At 47.5% G+C, this 26,794-nt stretch overlaps 2 protein-coding genes across 4 annotated transcripts; one reads left to right on the top strand and one right to left on the bottom strand.

Annotated features, from left to right (window-relative positions):
* Window positions 1-1,976: 1,976 nt before the first annotated feature.
* On the bottom strand, window positions 1,977-7,886 carry syt10 (synaptotagmin X). Its single transcript, XM_086103361.1, has 7 exons — window positions 7,517-7,886; window positions 6,752-7,151; window positions 5,249-5,810; window positions 4,482-4,602; window positions 3,936-4,107; window positions 3,724-3,853; window positions 1,977-3,409 (listed from the first exon to the last, which is right to left on the bottom strand). The coding sequence occupies exons 1-7, from the start codon at window positions 7,731-7,733 to the stop codon at window positions 3,338-3,340; spliced, it is 1,674 nt and encodes a 557-aa protein (XP_085959487.1). The 5' UTR covers window positions 7,734-7,886; the 3' UTR covers window positions 1,977-3,337.
* Window positions 7,713-26,219, top strand: LOC147186391 (liprin-beta-1-like). 3 transcript variants are annotated; one of them, XM_086103360.1, is made up of 27 exons: window positions 7,713-8,457; window positions 10,668-10,847; window positions 13,150-13,253; window positions 13,366-13,451; window positions 16,433-16,650; window positions 19,138-19,217; window positions 19,865-20,070; window positions 20,505-20,585; window positions 20,732-20,845; window positions 20,958-21,062; window positions 21,475-21,567; window positions 21,956-22,058; window positions 22,532-22,593; window positions 22,665-22,716; window positions 22,816-22,925; window positions 23,054-23,182; window positions 23,277-23,403; window positions 23,508-23,616; window positions 23,685-23,949; window positions 24,119-24,230; window positions 24,316-24,404; window positions 24,781-24,903; window positions 24,970-25,095; window positions 25,184-25,372; window positions 25,658-25,795; window positions 25,873-25,938; window positions 26,000-26,219. In XM_086103360.1, the coding sequence occupies exons 6-27, from the start codon at window positions 19,154-19,156 to the stop codon at window positions 26,069-26,071; spliced, it is 2,535 nt and encodes an 844-aa protein (XP_085959486.1). In that variant the 5' UTR covers window positions 7,713-8,457; window positions 10,668-10,847; window positions 13,150-13,253; window positions 13,366-13,451; window positions 16,433-16,650; window positions 19,138-19,153; the 3' UTR covers window positions 26,072-26,219. The 3 variants fall into 3 exon arrangements, with proteins under 3 accessions (XP_085959486.1, XP_085959485.1, XP_085959484.1); XM_086103359.1 differs by having other exon boundaries at window positions 24,316-24,425; XM_086103358.1 differs by having other exon boundaries at window positions 24,781-25,095.
* Window positions 26,220-26,794: the final 575 nt, after the last annotated feature.

The raw sequence follows: 26,794 nt of genomic DNA, 5'->3' as shown, positions 1-26,794 counted from the left end.
TTGAGGCAGGTCACGTCTTGTTCCCAACCGGTTTGTCGTGGACCGGCGGATTATGAATGGTGCCGCATTTAGATTCACGCTCACGTTCCACTGTTGTAGTCTCGGGTGATTCATGCCCACTCCCACACACGTGCGCTCATCATCGAGATTTGTCACGACGGCAGCGATGGATGAATCACAATTCATGAGCACTTTATAGTTGTAAGATGTGTTGGAGTGTGGCGGAACACTTTCATTGGGACTCAAAGTACTCTCATAGTGGTTCTTGACTTTCAGACGGTACATGAGAGCGTTTCGTGATGAAAACTTCAAGCTCTATCTTTTGTTTTTTCAAATTGTTTTTAAAATAATTTTTACACTTATGTGTTGATTTTTTTTTTTTTTTCAGGAGCTGCTTCCGTCGTTGAAATTGCTTCCACGGTGCCGCGGATTGCTTCCACTAAAACCGTGTTGTTGTTGAATCTCTGAAATTGACCTCCGAGTGACCGCCAGCTTCCAAAATGCTACAATAATTCCTGTTTGTTTCTTGCTGTCAGGATGCATCAAACGAAGGCGGACGTGTGATGAGAGCTGATTCTCTTGCTCGCAGCCATGGGGTAAAACATCTATTTATAATTTGCGCAGCACGTCAATATGTTCACGATCGCCTGCATTTCACTCAACGCTTGCAAACACGCTTATTTGGATTGCTTACATTTTCTTAAATGCAAACTAATAGGCATCATCATTGAGCCTACTCTATTTGAAATGGTCATGCGTTTACCAAATACTTGATTGGGTACACCTTGTCAGCTGACATGCAAAAAAAAAAAAAAATCGGTGGATTTCAAGATGTGAGAGTCAAAGACATTTCTATCAACATGAATCATGGAAATCTTCCTGAGAAATCTGCTATTGTCCATGCAATCAGATAAAGATCTTTTGACTTGGTGAAGCAGTATGTGACTCGTCATGTACACCGTGTTTCACCTAACAGAATACAATCTTTGGAACAGTAGCTTCTTGCCAGGAATAACCTAGCATGGCGTCTCTCCCTCTCACTGTGTATAGAAATTAGAAGACCATGTGTACTACTTTTAGCTTTAATTTTAATGTCTCCCCGAAGCCATCATTCACATTAATGGCGCCGCCATAAAGCCACCCAACAAGGCCGCTTGCACTGTCCGCCCATCTAGCCTCTCCACGCCGTTTGTCCTTGATATAGGGGTACGCAGTGCCAGCGTGCTATTAGCATCGTGACTGCTGACCCGCCGTGTGTGCAGTGGAAAGTAATGATGAAATGTAGGCGTTGACGCTCGCTAGCGCAAACACCTGATGGGTCGAATCCACAATTTCCTCCTTCGTAAATGTGCATGCGAGTGTTTCTGAAATATGAAGAGCGAACAAAGATGTTTGCGCAGTCCTGTATACAAAAGCCAAGTGTGACTAATGGAGCAGCTGCATTGTAGACGTTAGGGATCGCCGCCTGTCCTTTAAGCTGAAATTACACATATTGATGTACGGAGCAATTAGGCCATCCTAAGTAGGCCTTTGGTAGTGCTCGTTGCCAAGGGACACCGACGTTGGCATCGCCGCCTATTGTGCAGGTCTTTGACAATTTCATAAAGGAAGGTGTTAGTGGATGCGAATATTCTCTTCGTGTGTGGCGATCAAAAACATGCCTTTCTTTTTGTCTGAACGATCTTAAAAGCACTTATCAATCCAAGTCGACCGCTTTTCCTTTGCTGTTTATTTTTAAGACTAATTATTTTTCGTTGTCCACAAGCTACTGGAGTTGCTCCCCTTCCACAGGCTTCCCAAAGCCACAATCATAATTTGTGAGATGAATGATTACAAAAAACACAAATGTAAAACACTAAACTCATTTTGTTCTATTTTTAGCTTGGCTGCAAATTCCAAGTGGCGCTGCTGCTCTGCAGGCTACCATAAGTCAAGCAAATTCGGTAAGTCTCATCCAGGATTTAAAAAACAAAAAAAAAAACTCCAGTGATCATTCGAATATAATCACTGTAGGTTTATTTTTGATAAAATACATATGAAACTGATACAGTAAATGATATTCCAAATGTAGACTTTGAGTTACAAAAGTTATCACAAACTGTCCGTAGTAGGATATGACGTGATGTTGTGGTCCAGAACGGCGAAGAAACGTCACGCCATTGTCACCAAACAATAGAAATACAACAAGCCCACACACTCTTCTCTTTTTTTCCTTATGTGTAAACACGACATATAACTTTGATTTTCCCAAAGAAAGACATGAGAGGCATGCTCAAAATGAAACATTGACTTTGAGGACAGAAAGCATCATTGTACAGTGTGCTTGTGCTAACAGGATAACAGTACATAGCCTTGGGTTGTTTTTATTTATTTTTTTATTTTTTTATTTTTTTGTAATTATTATTATTACTGACAACACACCGAGTTGTTAGAGATGCATCAAACACTTGCATGGCTTTGTATAAAAAATATAAGTACATCTTCAATATTTTTCCCAATTTCAACCTATAAAATTTACTGTACATTAAAAGCCCAAATGTTGGCTTTTGAGGCTATTTTCTGCAAGTGAATAACCTGTCGTCTGTAAAGAACAAAGTGAAAGAATCGATGTATTTGTAGTGCGAGTATCTAGCGCATTGCTGGATTTTTGTTGTATCATATTGATCCACCGACTGTTTTTGTTTTTTAGATGTTAGACTGATCACATACGATTCCTATTTCTGAATCACAGACACATTAAATCTCATCCACATTAAAAACATCCATTGAAAACTCACTGTACGGTACATAAAGCATATATCTATTATGTATTAGTTTGTATGTGAGGCTGTCGAGTTATTCAGTTGAATGTAAAACCAAAGCACGGAACAATCACTTCACTTTTTACGTTGACCCTGATTGTAGACTGAATAATCAACTCACTACAGGCAGGAGTAATCACATGGGGGGAGTCAATCGAATATTCTTTCATTTATTTGTACATACTGTTTGTCTGCTACATGTATCTGCTACATTCTCTCGATCCATTGGTGCGATCTGGTTGTGTTCTGACTGAGAGATGAAGCCAGCCCTCGTGAATTCAGGATTATTATTTTTTTAACTCGGTGAATGCCTGGATGGCACAGAGCCAAGTAGCCCTTCCACCTTGTGCCATTTCAGAGTAAAATGTTAGGGTGTGAAAAATGTCTGGAATATCAGGAAAGGATCGTCGAATGAGGTTTTGTTAAAGTGAAAGCCAGAAAGTTGATAGAAATGACGTCGTGTGGTGGATTCAAGTGCATGCAGGTTGATTGCATGCAACCTGCAATCAACTTCATCTATTCTTAATGGCACGATGTCACGGCGTCTGTGGAGGTTTGGGTGACGGACATGAAGCTTGACTCTCGAAGCTCGTCTCCCTTCCAGGCCACTAAAAGATTGCAAAAACGACACAACTTGTATTGACTTGTATTTTCTGCTTTGATGGGCTGCGCTAACTATTGTTACGTCACAATCAGTGTATTTACTTTTTGCGTACAACGTGGTTTGCGCCGGATTCATTGCTATTTAATGATAATGATGTTGACTCGAGAGGAGAAGATGTTTTGTGTCTTAAGAGTTGGATAAGAATGTGTTCAACGCACATTGTGGATAGAATTTTAGCATCAGTCAATGTCCCGTGGCTCTGAAAGGCATCCATTGCAGACACTTGTTCAAAGGGTATTTTTAAAAAGAAAAACCTACCTCTCCGAGGGCATGCCAGTGGGTGATGGGTTTTCGAGGGTAAGCCAACATTTCATTCCAGTGATCCCGTCCGAGGCCTTCGGCGTCCGGCCCGGCGCGACAGACACCGATCACCTCGTTGTGTCCAACCCTGCCAACGAGATGCGGTTGCCGCTTTGTTACCAATAACTCCAACTCGCCTCAGCCCGTGGATGCTGTGCGCCGATGCTCACCGATCGTAATCCATCACCATGATGGAGAGGCTGACTTGTTCCACATTTTCCGGGGGGATGTCAAAGATGATGGCCTCGTTGTACACCGGGTTCAGAGTGCTCTTCTTGGTCGTGGTTTTCCGTTTCTTCAGCCTGCGGCCATCACAGATCAGGTGGACTTTGACGTATGGATCTGGAAGACAAAGCTGTTTATGAGTGAGAGACGGGGTACATCCTGTAACTGCTCGCGAGTCTCTCGTGAGGCAGATGTCGGCATATTTGTCTCTAAAATGGCCCTTCTTTGCGCAGTAGTTGCACCACCTGTTGCTTGGGCATGTGCTTTTGCACAATGTGGATTTTTTTGTTTGTTTGTCTACTCCATAGTGGGTCTTTTTAAGAATAGCTTCATAATTGAAACCATGCTCGTGAGCCATGACTTTTATTCAATGAATGAGTTCCTGGCACCCTGCCGTTCTGTTTCGTTCTCCCCAACGCCACTCGTAAGTGGCCACCTGCTGTCGAGTAGGGCGTGCGCTTCGGTGAGTGCGTTTGGATGCGTGGGTGTACCTGAAGAGCCTGTGATGTCCATGGCTTTGAGATTTCGGCATTTGATGACCGTCAGAGTCATCCTCCCCGCTGTGGGAAGGTAGCACAGCGAGTACATGATCTCTCCCAAGTCAACGGTCTCCTGTGGATGAGGAAGTCCTGATTCTGTTCATGTTACCGGTGTGAAATGTGTCATGGTAACAGGTTGACAGTCAGGTACGCTTGGTGACATAACGTTTCAAACTCAGAGAGCAAAAGTTGTTTTGAGCTGGAGATAAGCTGTTATGTCATCCGGCTATTTGATCGACGTGGCCTTGATGTAGAAGAGTCTGAGATGAGCAAAAGAAAAAGCCTTTACATGAGCAAACACAAATACGCGACTTGATCTCGAGCCCTTGAAAATGTAGCTATTTAGCTGTGAAGACAAAGTCATCTAGTGCAAATAAGACCATGCCGTACGTTGTTTTTTTTTTGCTTTTTAATCCTTAAAAACACCATCATAGATGTTCGAAAGAGCAAATGCTGTACATTTCCAGTTTGGGGTGAATTGTTTTCTTTAGCCCAGAGGTACTCTGAGGGTGTTTTTCAAAAGGTTTTGGTTTTGTGATTGTCTTCTTTGTTGCTCTCATGCTCGAGTTTTTGGAAACGTGGGTGGTCTTGAATTTATGTCATGCATTTCAATTGCCACTCTCAAATGATGTTTGCCTCTCACCAGAGGCGAAGTTTACCGCTCCACGCTGGCTCAAATAAATGATTTTATTCATTGGACAGCATGGACGCCGACTCACCGTTGTTGCAGCGTGTATGTCCTTCCACACCACTGCCTCGCGAGAAAGGTCAGAGAGCTCAAAGAGGTTGTCCACCACCACCTCGCCGATCATGTCGTGGCTGGTGAAGCGGTCAAAGTCGTAGACGCTCAGGTGCAGCTTGCGGTCGCAGAGCTCGTCATACACCACGGGGAAGCGGAAGGTCTCATCGAACGTCGGGTTGAGGTTCTTGCGGTGGACTCGTGTCTGGAACTTCTTCTTCCTCTCTGGGAGAAGGTAGATCTTCACGTAGGGGTCCGAGGTTCCTGTGAAGTCTTTAGCTGGGAGGTCCAAGCCTTTTAGGATCGTCACCACCAGCGCCTGCTCCTCGTAGTCGTAACGCAGCGAGAAGCTGAGCTTTCCGCAAATCTCGACGGGCTCTCTGGGCTCGCCCTCCGAGTCCACAGACTTCTGCTTGTAGAGTTCCGGTTTGATTCTTCCGATGCTCGCCGTGGAGGACTGTCGGAAAGGCATTGCGTCCATGCTGAAGTCAAAGCTGTTGACGTTCATCTGGCGTGGCAGGTGGCGCCGGAAGGAATTGTGCCTGTGGGAAAAGGTGGCTGTGAGCATATTGGAGTCAATTACCTGTCATCCTTAATGCACCTAATGAGGTGATGCGAGAATGTTCTAAACCAGCTTCCAAACAATCGTGTAAATTACTCAGAACGCTACCCAAAAATCTATCCAAACAAATTGTCCTTTTGACACCGTCAGCTTTAGCCTCAAAGGAGTCTTGTCACCAAGCAATTGTTTTTGTGGAGGTCGCTTCTGGACAATATTATTCAATACAAAGGCACTTAAGAGTGCATGTTATTAAAACAACACACTACTGTTCCCATGAGTAAATAAAAGCTCGGCCTCGTAAAAAGGTTAGAGAGTTAGTACTTGGTGGAATCGCTCATCTGAGTTCAAGTCACCGGCAGATCAGCGTGACTTCATCACTGATCTTAATTGGCGAGTGCGCGGTGTTTGGGTCTACCCACACAGACACAGCTGCCCTCGCTGCGTCACATCTTTGGCCAACCTGCGGCAATGCTAATTATGGACGTTGGCCTTGAAACACCATGCTAGAAAACAAAGGCAAAGTGTGGGGTGATTGTTTCATTATTGGGGTGGCTTGCAGGCAGTGTCATGGCAGCTGGGTTCACACGTGCAGCTAATAGTAGGCTTGCGAGCCTGTGGGACACAACTCGTGAGCCTGGCAAGGCCACACAAGCCCACCACCGCCACAGCCAGGAGGCTGATGGAGATGTCTGCAGAGAAGACAACCAGGATGTGCATACGATTGACAATAAAGGGCAAATGTAGGGCCAGGCGGTCAGATAAAGAAAAAAAAAGTCGGAATCCTGCCAAACATTCAGATCATTAGATGCGTTGCAACTTCAGCGCGAACCTTTTGGACAATGAAAATTACCGTTGCCGGTAACACATGACCCGCCCGGACAATCATGCCGGGACATTGATGAGCGCGCAACCGGGGGCTACCTGGAGGACGACGTCGGCTCAGTGGTTTGCCTCTGGATCTTGGCCTGATGGCTTAGCTTCTCTCTGAGGGTGGTCTGCACCTCGGCCGGGATGTCCGGCGATGTCTGGCTGATCTTCATGGCCGCCTCCAGGAGCTTGATGGAGTTCCGCTTGTTTAACTTCACCTCGGGCGAGTGCTTCTTTTTTTCTTCCAGCGGCACCACTTTATCGGGCAAGGGTGGCGAGTTATTAGGAGGCGCTTCGGGAAAGGCGACGTGAAGCCCGACATTTCCCCCGTGAACTGTCACTGCCTTTCTCCTCCACAGAGGCCAGCACAGCTTCCAAAAGACAAAGAGAGACACCACCAGCAAGGCGAGGCCACAGAAGCCCACCACCACGGCCAAAAGGCTGATGGAGATGTCTGCGGAGAAATCAACCAGGATGTGAAGAAGATGGACAGAAAAATAACTGGTTTGATAGCCTGTCTTAAAGGCACTGAAGTCGTCTGCCTTTTGCTCAAAACCTTGTTGCTAGTTTTTTAAAAGTGTTTGTATGTTTTGCAGCACTATCGGAGAGCTCAACATATTATTCTGGATCAGTGACACTGCGAGTGATTGGGAAATTAGACTTGATTATTTCAGTCTGGATCAATTCCTGCCGGACTCGGATGAGCATGAACTTGTGCTGACCGAAAAGAGAGGGATTCCCTCTATTGTTTTACTCGCGAACATCGATTGCACAACAGAAGCTCGCTGAAGAAAAAGGTAATGACTTGATTGCATTTACCTGCGTGTCCTTTACCTGGTATGCTGCTGCTCTCCAGGGGGAAAATATCCCAACATTTCTCCCGGTCCACATGTCCGTTGAGGCAAAGGTCCGTCACAATCTGCAGAGCCCTCTGGCACAGTGTGACGCCGTCCCCGTTGCGGACGCTCATGTCTCTTCGGTTAAGCCATTGTATGCCAGAGGAGGCCGAGGAGGAACCGGGGCGGCGGGGGTTCATCTGGCCCACCGGTCACAGGGCTGCCTTGAGGCGGAGGCTGCTGGCAGCTGCATCGGCATCCACGCTCGCTGCAGCAGCAGTGGTGGTGGTGGTGGTGGTGTTGAGGCGAATGAGCGCAACAAGCAGCGCGCAGAGCCGGCAGACTCCGCACATCTGTTGAGTGCGAGACAGTGAGGCGGACTTGTTGCGCGCCAGCAGTACAACCTCCCACCTTCTGTGGGACCACCCCCTCCTCTCGGGGCACTGTCCACCTGTAGCGCCGACTGAACTGAGCAGAATCATTGTCGTATATTTAAACAAGAGCTTCTGCTACAGAGCGCCATAGGAGATTCCCCCTTACATTTTCAACCTCGTGCTGATAAGATGATTTCCTAACCTTTTATATAGCCAACTAAAAACTGGAACTAAAAATTAAATATCACATCACATTGCCAAACAAACACGTCACAAGGATTAAATACTGAAATGATGATAGTCTGGTCAACAACCAACCATTCACACTCACAATCACATCAAGGGACAATTTTAGAGTGTGCCATTAACCTGCCATGAATGTTTTTGTTTTTTGTCTTTGGAATGTGGGAGGAAAGCGGAGTACCGAAGAAAAGCCACACAGGCACAGGGAGAACATGCCCCGCTCCACACAGGAAGGCCGGAGCCGGCATCGAACCCCGCACCTCTGCACTGTGAGCACCATGCCGCCAACGCCGTTTCTCCTGAACAGGTTGGAACAACAGACATATTCTTGCGCGTATTTATGTTCCTTTCACCTGTGTTGTTACATAAGACTGTGTGTGTGATTGTTTTTCTATTTTTCAGCCACTTATTGTCTGTTTTTCATAAGATAACAAGTATTACATTTTGCTCGTGGGCTAACAAAAGCGTTTTTTCATCACTCATCCCTGACCCGCCCTTTGCCCCTCTGGGAGCGTTTCATTTCAGCTTAATTCCCAACGTGAAATCTCCCAATGTGAGCCAAACAGGTGAAACAAAACGGTCTGTTACCTTGACAACAGTACACACAGGGACTTCGTTTGTTAAGCGTCTGACCGAGCGAGCACCCCTGCCGTTAATTCGTCTCCTGGAAGAGACAGTGAGAGAGAGGGAGGAAAATGCTGTCTGCTGGCGTGCAGCTTTCAGCAAATCAGCTGATAGCAAATAGAAACACGGACCTTGGTGATAATCAAAAAATATTTGATGATCTGCTTCAGGAGGGTCACACTATTTTCCATCTGTGCAAAAGGTTGTTGTGGGTTGTCGTTAATCCTCCCCGAATCGATCACTTCTTTACCCCTCATGATTTTAAGTATAATCATAATTATACACGGCCGCGGACGGTTTGGCACCTGTTGTTGCCATGGTCACGGTAATTAATACCCCTCGTAACCGCTCAACCCACTCAGAAAAGGACACTTTAGTTACCAAGAAAAGAGGGTGTCTGCGCAAAGGAGTCGTAAACCAGCATGGTGAGCACCTATAAAGCAGAAGCAAAAGAGGATATCAAATGAGGCTAAGTGAATAAAAGAGGCATGGAACAATGAAAAGAGACGATGAAGCATTTAAAAGAGATCTTTAAGGAGTTAAAAATACAATAAAATCAAGGCGGGGTGAGCTTTTAAAGCTGCGAAAAGCTAAATTTCACCAAGAGGCTCAAATTAGACATATTAAATATGTCATAAAGGCAACAAAAAATAATGACAACAAAGCAAACCAAAAAAGGTTAAAAGGTGCAAAATCATGACTCAAGTGGCGAATAAAAGGCTAAATTTGGGTAACATAAAACTAAAATAACCTACAAAGAGACTTGAAAGTGGCTAACGGTACCTCAAGATGCTAAGAAATGGCTACAAATTAGCTCATGGGAGGTTAACAAACACCTAAAGATGGGGGGAAGTGTTTCTTGTGGATGAATAAAATATCTCCGGAAAAGGTTGAGTTTCGGTTTGTGGTGGCGCCAAAATGTCAACAGCCAACAGGGAATGTGAGTATTGCAGCAAGAACACAGAATGTTCTTTTTCTTTCCGAGTCAAATGCGTGCTGGAGTCCCTTCGAGTGACACACAGCCAACATACTGTATGTTCCTACATCGGGTTGACTTGTTTTGTTCCGACATGTCACAGAAGGAGAAAGCTTCATTATCAATGTCCTCCCCGGCACTTTGACAATCAACACCTTTGCCTGGCAGCTTTCGGTGCTCACAATGACAGGCCTAATTGCATATTTTGCAGATGGTTGAGCGGATCGTCTGCTCCGCTGGTAAGGTACAAACGGGCTGTTCATGTTTGCTTGACTCGACTTACGGGAATTGCTCACCAATTTTTGTTTGCTGCGAAAAGAGGCTAAGAAGTGGCTAATTTTGAGACAATTTATCCAGATGGGATCATTTCTACCTTTGACTTCCATCGATGGTGTCTGATGAAGTTGTCCAACCTGGTCTAGCATAAGAATAAGAATTGTTGGTCACCATAGACAACGCTGCAGTGCAAATGTCTTCCTGATCCCCGACTTATCAAGCTCGTCGCTATGCTGGGGGATCAATAATCACATGGCTGCAGTGTTGCTGAAGAAGCCGTTGTCCTTTGGAAGCAAGTCATGATTGAACGGTTGATTGCTTGTCAGTCATGGCTTTTCGTTGTAAACACGGCGACATCCAGGGCTGCCACGTTGCTCTTTGAAAAAGCTGTCGTCATGACGACCGGGTGCCGCTCAACACAAACTGGGTGGCACCAGAGAAACACTAGCCAGCAGTCGGCAAGCTATTATTAAATGCAGCTTAGGGCAAACACTCTTGCACTCATCTTATTGGTCATTGAGTGTGTTGGCGATGGTGTGTTAAACAACAAGTACAAGGTTTCGTTGAAATAATGGCTAAGGCGAGGCTAAATAGCGGCTAAAACGAGGGTAAAAGTGACTAAAGCCGCCATTCCATTCCAGGTTCCAGAATGGCGCAACAACACACCGCACCGGCCTCGCTTGGCCCGGCCTGGCCTATGTTGCTTTTCCGTGACCTGAGGCGCGGGGCAGGACTGAGGTGGGATCAGCTGAACGGTGCAAGTCTCCGCTGCACAACGCACACTGCAGTGCGCTGGCTTCTGCCCTAACATTTCGTGGGTGGTGAGTCTCAGCCTCTGGTTATGCGGTGATTCAAAATATGAATTGCCGTTGCATGATGTTGCAAATTACAGCCCATCAAATGCACAGAAGCCGTCTCGTACTGTATATACGAAAAATCCATTTCCAGGTTTAAACGTGTAAGATGGGTATTTCTAGATGACTTGGAAAACAACCATAGCTGCATACAAAATGCTGTACAAGTAAAAATCTGACATCAAAACAAAGGCGGTTACAACAATCAATAAATAACATAAAGACACAAGCATAGTCAAGTTCACATATGAGATTCATAACTCAAGGCACCACTGCATATGGAAGAAAACACCTTTTGAATGGCTGTCCGCTGTAGAGACTGAAGCACAACCGTTGCATTTGTAAGAAGGATGCATCTTAAGTCAAAGGGTCAGTTGGTGTCTCGTGAAATGAAATTATTTGGGGGGGGGAAACTGATGTTGCACAATCGGGCCTTGTACTTGAAAATTAACACCGTGCACAAAATCAATGGATGCAATCATGGCCAACGCGGCCAAGAAAAGCCAGTTCATTTCTCTTTATCTCTTCCCCCCTTCCCATCTTGTTGATAGGTTGCACAACTTTCTTTACGTCTGGAGGTTCATGGGGCACAATTCTGAGCTGCAGATACAGCTGGAAAGTTCTCTTCTTGACAAAAAAAAACATGAATATTGATTATCAGGATGGAACCTTTATTATGGTTGTGATCTTTGTGTGTGGGGGGGGTTGCTGTTACATAAGAGCAAGGTGTGTTGTCTAAGACCTGCTGCGATTGACATGCATGATGGGAAATTGTTCTCCCCCCTGCCGGATGAAGGTGGCAGCTGGCGGGGACATGCAGCCATCTTGAATTCAAAGCCACCTTCACGTCTTGCTCAAAATTGATTGGGTTCTTGCCTGTTGTTGATTTTGACTTAAACGCGACATCCACATTCACATCACTCAAAATCAAGCGAGTTCTTACGTTGACCATTTTATATTCTGGTCATTTTGTGCCAGATAGTCCAACTCAATAGCTTTCGTGCTCACCCTCACCCTGTCATAACTTTGACTTCCTTGGAGGTTTCTGTGAAGGCCGCAGACAAACCTCGATGGGTTATGCAATGGATTCGACGGAGGCGTCAACGAGTGCTTTCATCATTATCCCGCTCATTCATTTAGCTGCCGGCTATTCCGTCCCTCGGTGTATCAACCGATATCCCGCCCCTGCAAAAGCAATCTATTGAGCCTCACCACTGTCCGCCGATTGATGGCGAGGCGTCTGAAATGCAATTAGGTTCTTATCAAGTGGAATTGCGTTACCAGCTTCTCCAAAAACGGTTGACTCTCCTTGGGGAATGATGCACTTTCAACAAGTGCTGGTGAGCGCTTGTGGCCAAAAAAGACCATCTGCAAAGTTTCCAAAGACCCGGTGTTGGGCGCTAAAGCCTGAAAATATTCAGTGGGGAGTTGTTGTTTTGTTTTATTTTTTTTGTTTATGGTTTAATGCACTTAGACGGGACGAGATGTTTTTTCTGTTGGAGTGAGATGGGACGTAAATGAAAATCCACTCCCGTTTTACCCTCGAGTCCACAGTCATGTTGTTTATGTAAGCAGTGCACATTAAAATCTACGGTATGTTTTAAAAATCATCCTGACAATAGAACTCAAATGAATCGCTAAAATTGATGAATAGCCTGGCACCATATGTAATGAATGACCTTATTACGGAGGGAACACGGTATTGCAATGACTAAAAACATCCCGTTTGATTCCTCGCAGATTCTGATTGTTATTAGGTTTGTGACATCAACAACAAGCCGTCGTCGTATCTTTTTTGGGATGGGCCTACTCCCCAGGCAGGTTAAAAATCACATGGCTTGTACTCCGGAGAAGATTGTCTGCTGTTGCCATGGCAACCCCCGGGATCAACTTCTTCCTGGCTCAGTAATAATAGCGGGCCTACTTCGCTGATGCTGTATAAGTGCTGCGCTAATGTAACTCTGAGAGGAGGTTATTGGATGGGGAGAAGTCTTTCTGCGAACGTTTGCTGGTGGATTGGAAACATACTTGGAAGAATGCGCGTTGAACTCAAACAAAACGGTGAAAGAGTTGACCACTCTCGTGACTCGCATGCAAGTCGAAGTGAACGGCTTTTACGCAAGCTGGAGTGACGGATGGGGAAGGATTGATCTTTTGTCACGGGCAACATGCATCACAATGTACAAACCGCTGCCGCATTTTGTTCTCGTTCAAATGAAATGCAGACGTAGCATGAGCCCAAGTATGTATTGTATGCACCTGGTTGCAGATGGCTGGAGAAAAGGTCAAGTTTGTGACTCGTCCGGCGTTTGCCTTGCATCCACCAACATGAAAGCCTTCGCATCCCCGGAAACGCGGTTGGAGATGTAAAAGGTCAGATTTTGTCGGCATAAAACCAAGAGGAGGCTTTTAGCAGAGCGGTGACCTCAGTTATTGAAGCTTTTTGTGTCACGTGAACTTTCTTTGATCCGTCCAATTTTTACAGGGAAGCCAGAGCCAACGGACTGGGAGTGGAAGGCTACAGGGCGGAAGGCTCGCTAGTCAATGTCGTGGATAAAAGAGCAGCATGCAGTAAGCACCCTTCATTCCAGCGATGGCCTCAAATAATGGAATTTTGTTCACCGAGTGACAAATTTAAGTTGGATTTCCCAAGGCCCTAGTTATCATAAGAAGTGGCACCACCCATCTGTTATCTGAACGGCATTATCATCACAGGGGTCGCTGACTTTGGGCAGTATAGGCAAGGTACACCCGGAATTGTCTAATTTAAAGCAGCCATTCGTATAGACACCTTTACATTTCCAGACATCACACATGCAGAGACAAGCTAGTACCGTTGTTTGACTTCTGCATCAGCTCGCGCATCGTGTGTCTCATCATGTGTGCAAGCTCCACCAACTGTGTACTTTATGCCCTCCTTGCTTCCATGCAGCGCAATTAGCATTTGACCCCAATCACATGATGCTTTTTCAGAATGACTGGTAATTTCCAAAGCTACTTCATTAGCAATTAAACACGGAGGAGAAATGGTGGCAGTCGAATTATGGAGGGGGGAAAAAAACCTTGCCTGTGTGCTGACAGTAGCCAAGGCTTAGCCCGGGTTCCACTGGGAGGACTCTTTACTTGTTAAGAGTCGCCAAATTCGCAATGACACCTTGATTAGCACGATCACCGGTTCCGCAAATGGATTGGAGGGAGAATACAAATGGATAGTCAAGGTGGCAGCCCACAGCGATGGATTTACTAGTCCACCTGGAAGGCCCAATTGGAGAGGGCGCAGAAAATCTTTTAGTGCGAAGGCAATCTGTCACAAATGTTGTAAAATTTGGGTGGGAGGGGGGGCGCGCTAAGCGCTTACTACCTTTCCATTTTGGTGTGAGATGACTCCTGCAGAAAAGAAGCAGAACCAGCAAATGACAAATTCACCGCGGCATTCCACACAATAGTCCGCAAACATTACTCATTGGGACGGATGATTCCGCGCTCGTGATGGAAGACGCGACTTCGCCCAGAACGTGACAAAGAGGTAGCGAGCGCTGGTGCTTTTTCAGGCTAACAGACAGACAGTATTGTGGCGGCGCGGAAGTGAGCAGTGCATTTTCCTCCATGCTCGCAGGAATCAATGCTCATTCTGCTCACGTCCAATTTCTATAGCGAGATGCAAATGTGGCCCGCGAAGTTAACCCAAAAAGAAAGGCGGCCTTTTTTTTTTTTAATTCCAGTAGTCATCGAAACTCTTGACAATTGGCACAGTTGTTAATATCTCACGGCACCGTGATTCACAATCAGGACTTCAAGCTACTAGAGACAGACAAAGTTCCATGCCATTTTGATGGGATCCTGACTGGATTTCTTGGTCGGTGTGCACAGTATCTGAACACCCCCGACTTGGTTGGCTGTCATTTTCAATCCGTTCTATTTTGCAGCAATGTCTTGGTCATTCTCCGTCGGAGTCGCTTATGTAACACGTGATGCATTGTCACAACAAATTTCTCAACTCGATGCGGAATCATACCCCACAAAGCGGTTGCTCTGGGGCAAAATTGTCATGGTTGAAATCGCGTCTTCTGAGTGCAAAGGAGCGTTTTACATGCAAATGTTGCACACAAAGGGACGATGCATTCAAAGGCAGGAGCTGTCATTTTCTCGTCAAGGACATCGTTGCCTCGCACGGCCCGTGCGTCTGCCTCACTCTGAGGCATGCAAACATGTTGACCTTTAAGGCTGCTGGAGGCATGCTAAGCTAACTGGGAGGGGAGCGAACATCGCGTCGGATCGAAAAGGTTATCCCGGCGAACAATGTGTAATGAAGCTCAAAGCCCAGCGCAAGGTCGGGGCGCTAAATTGCACCATGTGGTGCGATATTGTTTGTCAATGCTGCGTGCTAGCTCTTTGAAGTCATGACTCTAACTTATTGTTTTGGCCCGAGCTCAGTGGAGCGCAATGATTAACTTGAACTGCGCATAATCCTCCGCTGGGCAGGGACATGCGGGCATCCACTAATTGACTGCGTTCAGGCTCCCCAGTTGCTGCTCTTGATGGTTATCAGGGAAAAACAAAAATGGACATTTCTGGGAGAGAACAGAGTTTGGCTCCACTTCATGAATGATAAGTAAACATCTGTTGTACTTTAATCACAGAAACACGGATGCCAGCTTGATCACCGGGCAGCAGCAAAGCCATTCATCACCTTGTGACAGTTTGGATGACTGTTGGGAATTCTGGATTGTCGAGACACGCTAACGGTTGGACACAGTATTGGATGGTCGATACGAACTAATGGCCGATGCGTCAGGACTCGACGACGCGAGAATAAATTAAGCGGCGGGTCTCTCAGAGAGCAACAATGGCCGGTCCAGCACTTTGTCATTAGCTTTCTGAGAATATGGAGAAAATGAGGGGTTGTCAGGACGAGGTGGCGGAGTGTTCTTTCTTGCTATTTTAGATCAGCGTCCCCGCACGAAAAAATGAAGTGAAGCGACGACCAGTCATGTCTGATGATGATGCTGATTTCCAAATGAAACCGCCGCAGGTTACAATGTGTATTCTGGGGATGGGACGCAATCAATGATTTCTCCTTTTTTTATTATTATTGCTCTTGTAGATTTTATTATTGTGATTCATTTCAATGTATGTACGGTACAGGGGGTTCTCCTTACATTTGCCATTAACTTCAACCCTCACGATTGTACCGTATTGTTTTGGGTTTTTTGTTATTGTAAAGTGTCCTTGGGTGTCTTGAAAGGCGCTTATAAATAAAATGTATTATTATTATTATTTGCGTGGGGAACTGCATGGGTGGATAAAGATGCCTCTGCCGCCCTCTGCTGGCGCGTACGCTGGAAGCAGTGTTTAAAATAGCCATTGGTTCATCTAATTGTGACCTTTTCTTTTTTTTTTAATAATGGCTTACCACTCGTGTCACATGGCATTTTGAAGAGCATTAAACATTTTTTTAATCAAAAACAATTCAAAAGAAAGGCATGTTCTGGAATTACCCGAGCAATCGTTTTATTTTGAAATATTAATTCATATCCTGCTTTGTTTTGAAGGCAGCAGCTGAACTTCTTTCCTGAGCCTTGTCATGTGGCATCAAGCTTGATGGCGTCCTACCCCAGTTCAGAGAGTTTCCAGAAGCAGAGCAAGGAGGGGGTCGATGCAAAAAGTTGCTTGTCCACAATGAAGCTGCGCTAAAAAGTGCTCCAAAGTGTCCCGAGCGAGGCCACGTCACCCCGAGGAATTTATATTTACCTGACCTTTTTCCAAACTGGTAAGTTATTCATGTTTTCTTGACCTTTTTTTCCCCGCTGAGAATGTACTGGTATCACAACTGACAATTGTGGTCACCACTCTCCCAATTTTACTGACACAGGATAAAATAAATAATAAATGAGCATTAAAACTGGATTTTGTTTTTTGGGGAATTTTTTTTTGCTCAGATAAATTAACAACCACTTTACCTGAACAGTCTGTGTTTACAATGTGCAACATGCCCGCAGTGGTGTGTGGTGATGCTCGGCTTCCAGGATGCAAAATGAACATGACCCATTGAGAGCAGACTTTCATGTGGTTGTATTCTTTTTAAGTGACTACAAAGCAGATGAGTGTTTCGAAAGTGAGCACATCCAAATGGGAAAAGAGTTTTGTGACATTTGGCATGTCAAAAATAATTTGAGGGGATTCATGTGGGTGGCGATGATGATATGCAACTTTTTTTTATTAGGAGTTATTCCCTGCTTTCCAAGTTGCCCAACAGCCCATGGAGGCAGCGAAATAGTCGGCTGAGGACCGTTTCTGGGTAAACTCTGCTCACGTGTGTTGTGGTGCTATTTAACATACAGTTAACCTGTGTCTGTTTTGACTTGCTCGGCAACACATTGAGGCAGCAGACTAGTCGGGTCCTTCGCCTTTTGCTGGTGGAGAAAGCCACAAAGCCCTCCAGTGCCACCGTAATTAAAATCAAAATTTGTTGAACGCTAGATGGATAAAACTAAAACTGCACATGAACCCGCACGCCGGATCCATTGATGAAGCCTAGCCCTTGATTTTCTTCAAGACTTGTCTTATCGAAGTCGATCCAGTTCAGCCTTTCCAAGCACAACTTTTTGCTCTTGGAACTCCTGCTCTGAGACTTATCGAGTTGTCTAAAAGTTTTGGCTTTAATGAGTTGATAATCTTAATTTGATTTGAAATTGTTGCCATCCTGTGACTACATTTATCGGCTGTTTTGTTCCATGACGAGTTTTTCCACGATTGAATAGGAAGAGAGTTTCTCCCCAATGTGGCAGGAAGCGCTTCCTGGCGGGTCCACGCCAGGATCTTCCTTAGGGGTCTCTTCAACGCCTTTTATGGTTCCGTCCCGACGAGGCGGGAGCATTTCAGCCATCTGGTGAGTCGTGACAGCCGCCGCCACGGCGAGGACGGGAAGCTTCTGCGCTTCGCTCCTGATTGCTGGCGGTTTTTCTTGGCTCACTTTCCCACCAGCCCACCCTCGCACATGCTCTGTGTGGAAAAACTCAATGCTGTGAGATCAGTGTGTCTCGAGCTCCCGCTATGTGAGTCCTCGGGACACAAAGAGTTGTATGTGGAGGGGGAGGGCGGGGGAGCAGCTTCAAAGTATATCCTTTCTGTCCAGCAATGTGACATCATTACCAGGAGGAGGCCTGACCTCAAGTCCACTGAAGCTGGAGTGTCAACAAAGACCACGTGACGTTCACGAGTTCACTTACAGCTTCAAATAACTGAGCTCAGTTGGCTGACAACTGTCTTTTTTGTCTGTCAGTGGAAGGCAGAGGGGGCGAAGGTCCCAAAAGTCAGCGGGAATGTCGGTACCAGGCACTTTCGGGAGTTTGGGAGCGTGAACCTGTTCAGGAATGTGCGTAGGGCGGCTTGAGATGGCTCACTGTGTGCCGTCAACCCGCGCTCGACCTCTTTAAAGCAATGTTTGTCTCAGTGCAATCGCCGATCCGATGTAAGATCACATGGCAAACGTCAACGCAAGGTGTTTATAATGAAGTGAGCCAAAATGGTGAAGCGTATATCAGCATTGAGGATGGGTGTGTGATCGGGCATATCTGTCTTGTTGAAAAATCTGACGTGGCCACTGATCTCTGCCAAAAGATGCCGCGTTCCACACATCATTTCCATTCATACGAGTCCTCTCCCAGATTCAACTCTTGGCCCAGCGAGAGGGAAAATATTTGCATTTTTATCGGGGGGGGGGTAAGCTTTATTTTTCTCCGTGTGTGTATGCTGGGATTTTCTGGCTGGCGGCTGACCAAACAGCTTGCGCCCCACTGTGATGAGGTGCTTTCCCTCATCCTGTGGAAATACCTGCAGAGAAACAAAATTTGTCTCCAGCAAATATTGTTGGGAATCAAAAAGGCTGGCGTTTTTGCGACAGGCTCCTCGTCTTGTGTTGTGTTGTGGTAATGACACAGGAAATGAGGTAAAGCTTGCTCTGCCCCGGCCCCCAAAAACAAACAAGGGGAGCCATTGTTCTTGTGTAAGTTGTGCTCGAATCTGTTGTGGGCAAAATTGTGACTGCCAAACGTCCCGGAGACATGTCCCACACTGACATGCTTGGAGCGACAAGGGGGGGTTGGGGGCCTTTTTCCAGAAGCGACTGTCTTGAAGCATCCGATCTGGTCAATGTGTCTTTGGTCGTTTGGCGCCACCCGTTGTGCTCTGGAACAGTGGAAACGGGTTCAACGACTCTTGCCTTTTTCCACAAGCGTCTTTTCTTCTTGTCTGCCAGGTGATTGGAAGAGAAGATGATGTCTGACGCCAGCGAGATGTTGGCGGCCGCATTGGAGCAAATGGACGGGATCATCGCAGGTAGGAATTGTCAAAGGGTGGGGGGGGGGGTTGCACATCTGGAAAGCATCACGCTGCATGCTGAGAATGTGTGGCTCTCCCTACTCCCGACCCCTCATTCCACTCCTACCTGCTATGTAATGTGAGCCCCTCTGAATGTGGGCTTTGGAGTCACGTTCCTGCTGTTGCTACTGGATTCCTTCCTTAGTGGAAAAAAAAAAATAAAAAAAAGGTTTCCATTGTTCCGCAGCGTGACGCATGCTAATGATTATTCAAGCTTGAGCACTTATAAGCGCAGGCTTCACTTTTTTTCCGCTGAGCTTTCCAATGGGAAGGAAGATCACATGAGGAAAAGACACCCCCCAAACCACAGCTGTCCCCAACAAAATTCACGGTCGCAGTTGTTTTCAGATGAACGGAAAAGCCGTACTGTACATTTTGAGCTCAAATAAAAGCAGAGTAATCATGATCGTGTGTCCATGTGAAAATGTTGCTTGGGAGAGATTTGACATTGCAACTTGCCAGCCTGGGGCTCACTGCATATTGTTTTTGTTTGTTTTGTTTTTTTTTTCTCACTTTTTCTCAGGTGACTTTTTTTTAAAGCTTCCAATCGGCTGAATGTTTTTTTGGCCGCCCGTTTGACAAGCGGTGCCTCTTTGTTGTGCCAGGCTCCAAGGCCATGGACTTCTCCAACGGGCTGTTCGGCTGCCAGTCGCCCACATCGCCGTTGATGGGCGGTCCGCGCCCGCTGCACCTGTTGGAGGACCTGCGGGCGGCTCTGGACCTCATGGACAATCAAGAGCGGGACAACCTGCGCTGCCAGATCCCCGACTCCACCGCCGAGGGTCTGGCCGAGTGGCTGCAGGGACGAATGGTACACGCCTTCAGCTTATCTGGACGCTATCCAGAGCACGGCACAAACTTGTCGGCAGAGATGCTACGCAGGCTCTCGAAGGCCCCCTCTCGCCTCGTTCAGCTTTGTAATGTGACGTGCTGAGTGACCGATGGCGCTTCCAGACAAGAAAAAAGAAATGTTCCACCAACCAAACCTGTGCTGTGTTTCTTCTTCTCAAAGAGTTGCCTCGTCAAAATGAATTAATTTATGGGCGACAGAAACGGGGGACTCAAGTCACATGACTTCAGTCGAGTCAAACATACTGCAAGTCGTCAATTTCAGGACATTTTGCCCTTGTCACTTGGGACTCGCTTCAAACCTACCTTGAGACTTATAGCTCGCAAATGTGACTCACCCCCGCCTCTGCTAGAAGATCTAACCAAAAAGATATTTTTATCATTCCATTGTTGCAGACAAATGGCCACAGCTCAGAGGCCGTCTACCAAGAGCGGCTCACCCGACTGGAGAGTGACAAAGAGTGTCTCATCCTTCAGGTTTGTCAGTCAAAGTTTCTCCTATCTCCGTAGTGGTCATTTTCATTTGGTTCAGAAACCTACGGACCGTTTGGAGTTGGTTGTGAGATTTTGGAAAACTCATTGAGAAACGTTTGCTTGAGCGTCATGTCGATAATGGTCTGTAGGTCAGCGTCCTCACAGACCAGGTGGAGGTGCAAGGGGAGAAGATCCGGGACCTGGACAACTGCCTGGAGCGCCACCGGGAGAAGCTCTGCGCCACTGAGGAGCTGCTGCAAAAGGTTTGAACGAGACCACCCGCGATCTCTGGTCCGGGAGCTGCTGCGATCTGAATTGTGTGGCCCTCTCATCAACGCCGGCTCAACGGAACAATGATTTGTGTCTCATCCGAAGGAACTGCTGACCCGCTCGGCACTGGAGACCCAAAAACTGGAACTGATGACGGAGGTGTCGGGTCTGAAGCTGAAGCTGAGCGCAGCGAAGAGGGATCATGACGTGGTAGGCCCCACCGGGACGTAGCAAAGCCCAAATCTTACTTTTACATTTGGCCAGCCAACGAGCCGAACCGGACTTAAACCGCGCCTTCTGATGGATGGTGCCAAGTAGAGGACGTTGTCACGCAGCGGTTTGAAATCCACCCGGTTCACAAACAGTTGGAGAATGATGAATCGACATCTCATTCCACATGTCCCGGCTTGTGAAAACCCTCGTCTTTTTACCCGCTCCGTGCGCTCTTGTACTATCTCGCGCATTGTTTTGAGTGTGGCCGAGGTCCATCGGTCTGACGTGGCAAGAAAGAACCCCTGGCTGCCCCCCGTGCTCCTCCGACAGCTGTTTCCTGCCTAAACATCCCGCATCAACCCACCATCAAGGCCACGTCCAGGAAAATCACACTCTTCTTCCTCTGCAGGACTCGTACCGGGAAATAAGCCAGTTGCGTTTGCCTGTGGCCGACATCGAGAGTGAGCATCTGCAGTGTGACGGGAAAATCAAAGCTTGCAAAGTGAGACTTTTCAAAAAAAAAAAAAAAAAATGTACCTCCTTCCACCCTTTTACCACCTGCCTTCCCTTATCCTCTATCACCCGGACTCCGTCTTGGCTGACAGCTTTTTATCTTTGTCTATTTTCCACTCTGAACGTCTTACGTGCTACTAATGTCGTGTCGAGCCTTCAGAGTTGACCGAGGGAGCCGAGCAGAACGTTTGAGCCCCTTGTCCTCTTGGTCTTTTTGTGGCATTCAAAACCCGTGCTTCTTCCTCATCACTTTCCTTCACTCGGAATGTAAGTGCTTCCAACTCTGCCACCAGTCGCCGTCACGCCTCAGTACGATCGCCTTTTGTTTGGACGGGTGCTCGGCACGCTCCGAGTGATTCAGATTTATTGGCACGTAGGAAGAGCTGCGCTCGCTGCAGCGGGAGTTGGAGGAGCGAGAGGCAGAACTGAGGAGGTTGAAGGACGAGAGCAGACCGAGTGCAACGGCGGGGAGAGACAGAGGTCAGACCATCTCACAGTCAAGTTGCACAAACAACAACATCGCTAAAGATGTGACCCATGAGCCCAGTCCATAATACACAAACAAGGTTAAAAATGAATAAGCTCAATAGAAATGGATGAGAGTACATATGAAGCGCTAGTGGATGAGGAGCAATACGAGGATATTTTGCACAGATCCCATCTCTGAAGTCCCAGTCATGCCAATGAAAAGCGAGCAAATCCGCTCAAGGTCATTCGGAGGCTACCAGACTTCCTCTTTTCTTGTTTATCCTCAACACATGGGTCCACTTATGATCGGACATTGACACAACCTTTTGTGATGGTTCATCTCTTCAAGGTGTCTTCATGCCAGTGGGAATATTTGCACGGAGCTTCCATTCTGCTGACTACTCAAACAAACATGAAATAGTAGTCATCTCGCCCTGTGGTTGCACTCAACGCAAAGCCACTCATGCGTTTGCATTCCCCTCCAGATGCCGAAATGTCCGAGATGAAGACGCTGTTGGACTCGCTCGTGTCGGCCAACGATGAGAAGGTGCGCCTAAAAAAAAGAAAAAAAGAACACTTCGCGAACGTCATAACTCAACTCTTTATTTGTGTCGCCAGGAGCAAAGGATCAAAGAGTTGGAAAGTGCACAAGTTCTGGAGAAAATCAAAGGTAGAAAGCACTTCAGGTTTGACGCATCGCAAGGTTTCCCGAGCAAGCGAAAGCTATTGCCACTCACTTGTCCCGCTACTTTTGTGCGACTCCCCTCAGAGAGGCCGAAGGAAGACGAGGACGACGACATCGTCGACGATCGCTCGCTTCCTGCCGTGGCCGAGGTCAGGCTGAAGGCGGAGGCCGAGACGGGAAGGATCTCGGCGGAGGTAAACACAACTCGACTGTCACACGCTGTCGCTGCACACTTCCTCCGCAATCCAGATGCCCCTGTCCCGCCTTTGGGACAGTGTGTCGGGATTTACAATCCTGGTTTTCTTCCCCACCCTCACCGCAGTCTCGTCCCAGCGGCTCTGCGCTGGGTGAGATGAAGGAAGCGGACCGAGAGCGACCGCTGCGGGAGTCCAAAGGGTATGGACGTGATTTCAGATCGCTGGCGGTGTCTCCAAGCAACACCAATGAGCAGGTGAGCTCCCCTCGACATTGCGACGCCCTCACCGCTGCCTTTGCTGCCTTGGTGTGCATTGATTGCTATGCGTGCCTTTGCTTCCCCTTGCAAGGCAAAAGCCAAGTGCCAAACGTTGGAGGGCCAAGACACCTTGGGCGCCAAGCGGCTCCGTGCTTCCTTTGGTCGAGGACTCCTCAAAATGCGGGGAGGCAAACGTGCCAGCAGCACACCAAACCTCGGTCAGGCAAAACATACTCCAAGAAGCTTCGTTTTATGACACCACAGTAAGGCAGCCTGGGTTCGGATTTGACGCCATTTCTGCTTCGCCAAATGCTCGTTGCAGCCGAGACCGAGCGCAAAGTGCCGGAGCACTTTGACTTGGCCTGCTCTGCTCTGCCCTCGCCGCCTGAGAGCAAGAAGAAGTCCAAAGGCTTGATGAAGTTTTTTGGCAGGTAGGGAGCCAGCCCACTGCCAACCCGCCATTTCATCTTCCTCATCAAGGTGTGACGCTTTTCCCCAGGCTGAAAAGGAGCCACTCCGCATCCTTGAACTCCGACGACGAGGCCCAGTTCCAGCGCGGGGGTGTCCGGGCCACGGCTGGGCCGCGCCTGTGCCGGTCGGGAGCTCCCGCGGACGTCGCCGACGTTCCCTTCTCGAGCTGGACCCGAGAGGACGTGTGCCAGTGGCTCCACGAACAAGGCTTGGGCTTGTATGCCGCACCGGCCCGCACCTGGGTCCAGTCGGGACAGAGCCTGCTGCAGGCCTCGCAGCACCGACTGGAGAAGGTACAACGTGTGGACGCGATCGGCCCAACATGAGGCGTCGCGCGATACGTTTCAAGGACGGGTATACGACCATTTCACCATGCGTCGAAATGGTCTGACCTCACCAGTGTTCAGACAATGCGCCGTCTGACCTGCTGGCCCGCTTGGTGTGGTGCTCTTGTCTTGGCAGGAGCTGGGCATGAAGCACCCGCTGCACAGGAAGAAGCTCCAGCTGGCCCTTCAGGCTCTCCGCTCACCCGACGACCTCCTCAAAGGCAAACTGGACCACAACTGGGTGACTCGTGAGTTGTTGGCCTCTCCCCGGCTTCGGGCACGCGGAGGGTGAGCGTGATGGGATGTCAGCGCTGCTTTGCCGGTGCCTTGCAGGCTGGCTGGACGACGTGGGCCTGCCGCAGTACAAGAGTCACTTTGACGAGGCCAGAGTGGACGCGTGCATGCTCCATTACATGACCGTGGTCAGAACAACACAATTGCCCGTCCGTGCGCACGCACATCCCTTCTCTTTTTACGACACACTTCGTATGACGCCATTTTTATGACAGGATGTTTTGGAAGACTTTTACACTGTAGAGTAAGACGTTATAGAAATATAACGCATTTAAATGTGAAATGTTGACTTGAAAATATGCCTTGTACGGAATTTTTAATCATCTTCTATTTCATATGCTTGTATAGTCGGGATGAAATGTGACTTTTTAACGGCGTCAGACATTTGAATGACTTCTTTCATTTATTTCTTTGTTTATTTATTCAACGTGATGTGTTCAGACATTTGGAAGTCTGACATCATGTACGCAAATGAAGTCGCTCTGAGCGCTCTTGTTGTTTCAGGAGGATCTCCTGTCCCTGAAGGTAGGCAGCGTGCTGCACCACCTCAGCATCAAGCGAGCCGTGCAGGTCCTGCGCCTCAACTCCTTCCGGGCCGACTGTCTGCGCCGCCGGCCCGCCGACGAGGTAAAACGTCCCGGCGCTCGCCGGCCCACCGATCCGATGACGTCTCCCACCACCCTCCCTCCGCAGAAGTGCACGCAACCGGCCGACGTGATCCAGTGGAGCAACCACCGGGTGATGGAATGGCTGCGCTCAGTGGACTTGGCCGAGTATGCGCCCAACCTGCGAGGCAGCGGCGTGCACGGGGGTCTCATGGTGAGGAGGTGGCCGCGGGGGTCACCGTCGATCTGTCGATGAAAAGGTCAAGCTTTTTTTTGTTGTTGTTGTTTTTGCTCTTCCCAAGGTTCTGGAGCCGCGCTTCACGGTGGATGCGTTGGCTCTGCTTCTCAACATCCCGCCGGGAAAAACGCTGCTACGGCGCCACCTGGCGACGCACTTCCACCTGCTGGTGGGAGCCGACGCTCGGAGGCTCAAGCAGGAGTGTCTGGAAAACCCAGACTACGTCGTGCTTACCGCCGCCGCCAAGGTCAAGGTGAGATGTGGCAACGCCACCCAAGACCTTTTTGAATACATTTCAGCCTGTGTTCACGTTTGACGAATTCAAGGTGATTGAAAAGCGCGTCAAGGGGGATGAAAAGATGTTCAAAAGTGCATTGTCATTCAGAGTTAAGGTCGGACATTGAAACTCATCTTTTTTTAACAGTTTGAAAATGGAGCTCCAATGTGTCTTATTGGTCATTTCAAGGCATTTGGGGAAAGTTTGGAGGTTTTTCGTCGAAAGTTGTTGAATGGCCCTTTTCTTTTCCGCATCCGGCAGCCGAGACATCTGTCGTTCGGCGGCTTCGGATCACTCCGGAAGAAACGTCACGATGACGGCAGCGAGTATGTGTGCCCCATGGACGTGGGCGGGGGGCTCTGCCAGGACCCAGAGGACCACCTGGAGCAGCGAGAACAGGTGCGACCTCTCCTCGCCCGCTCGTCACTTCTGCACGGTGCAGTTTCCTTGCCAATAACGTTGTTGTCTCGGGCCAGATGGGTGACTCCGAGGGCGCCGTGAGACAGATCGGAGCCTTTTGCGAGGGAATCAATAATCTGACGGTGAGGCAACCATTGTGGAGTGAATGCCTTCCCTGATCTCACCTTATCTTACCTCGTTCAGAGCATGGTGGAGGATGAGGAAGTTTTCGGGGAGGTCTCTGCAGGCCCGCGAGAAGGCGACCAATCCCATTAAGATGATACACGACTCGACAAGTCACGCTACATTTTGTGGGTGTGGGTGGGTGTTTGCATGTTAGCTCAACAAGAAAAGGATTTGTTTTGGGACAAGACTTCATCATTGCTTCTCTTTTTAGCATTAAACAAATGGGGGGGAAAGGTGGTTTTGTCTCGTCTTTTTTGATAAAGAGCCAATTTCAGGACAATTTAGAGTGTTCAATTAACCTAGCGTGTTTTTGCAATGTGGGAGGAAACCAGAGTACTCTGACAAAACCCACGCAGGTACAGGCAAAACATGCAAAATCCACACCATTCAAACCCACAACCTCTGCGGATGTGCGAATCGGTCGACCATCATGCCGCAAAATCTTTTTATACTAAGATTGAATTTTGAAAAATGAATATGCAAAGTTTTAATCAAGAACATAATCTCATCATCAAGGTTCATAAACTTAGTCATATTAACTTTGCTTTCTGACTTCCGGGTTGAGTGAACGCTGGCGCGTTTTGGCTGCCGCTGCTCAACCCGTATTGCTTTGTGTTTTTTGTTATTGTAAAGTGTCCTTGGGTGTCTTAAAAGGCGCTTATAAATAAAATGTATTATTATTATTATTAATTAAATAAAATCTAAGGTGAGTATATTTTTGGGGAAAACTTTATTAAAATTGGTTGTTCATCAATTGTCATTACAATAAAATAATTCGAATAAGAAACTTTTTAAACATACCTGTATATGAGG

The sequence above is a fragment of the Hippocampus guttulatus genome, chromosome 22, assembly GCF_054856545.1.
Source record: "Hippocampus guttulatus isolate MCC_2025c chromosome 22, RoL_Hgut_1.0, whole genome shotgun sequence".
In the NCBI taxonomy this organism is placed as follows: domain Eukaryota; kingdom Metazoa; phylum Chordata; class Actinopteri; order Syngnathiformes; family Syngnathidae; genus Hippocampus; species Hippocampus guttulatus.
The sequence above is the reverse complement of the archived record's forward strand: the minus strand, read 5'-3'. Positions and strand labels throughout refer to the sequence as shown.

Coding starts and splice junctions, on each gene's coding strand:
- syt10 (XM_086103361.1), bottom strand. CDS start 7,733: ATGAACCCCCGCCGCCCCGGTTCCTCCTCGGCCTCCTCTGGCATACAA. Junction 5,811..6,751: donor GAGCCGACGTCGTCCTCCAG/GTAGCCCCCGGT, acceptor CTTTTCCCACAG/GCACAATTCCTTCCGGCGCC. Junction 4,108..4,481: donor GGACATCACAGGCTCTTCAG/GTACACCCACGC, acceptor TTTGTCTTCCAG/ATCCATACGTCAAAGTCCAC.
- LOC147186391 (XM_086103358.1), top strand. CDS start 19,154: ATGATGTCTGACGCCAGCGAGATGTTGGCGGCCGCATTGGAGCAAATG. Junction 24,231..24,315: donor GGACCACAACTGGGTGACTC/GTGAGTTGTTGG, acceptor GGTGCCTTGCAG/GCTGGCTGGACGACGTGGGC. Junction 25,096..25,183: donor GCGTGCACGGGGGTCTCATG/GTGAGGAGGTGG, acceptor GCTCTTCCCAAG/GTTCTGGAGCCGCGCTTCAC.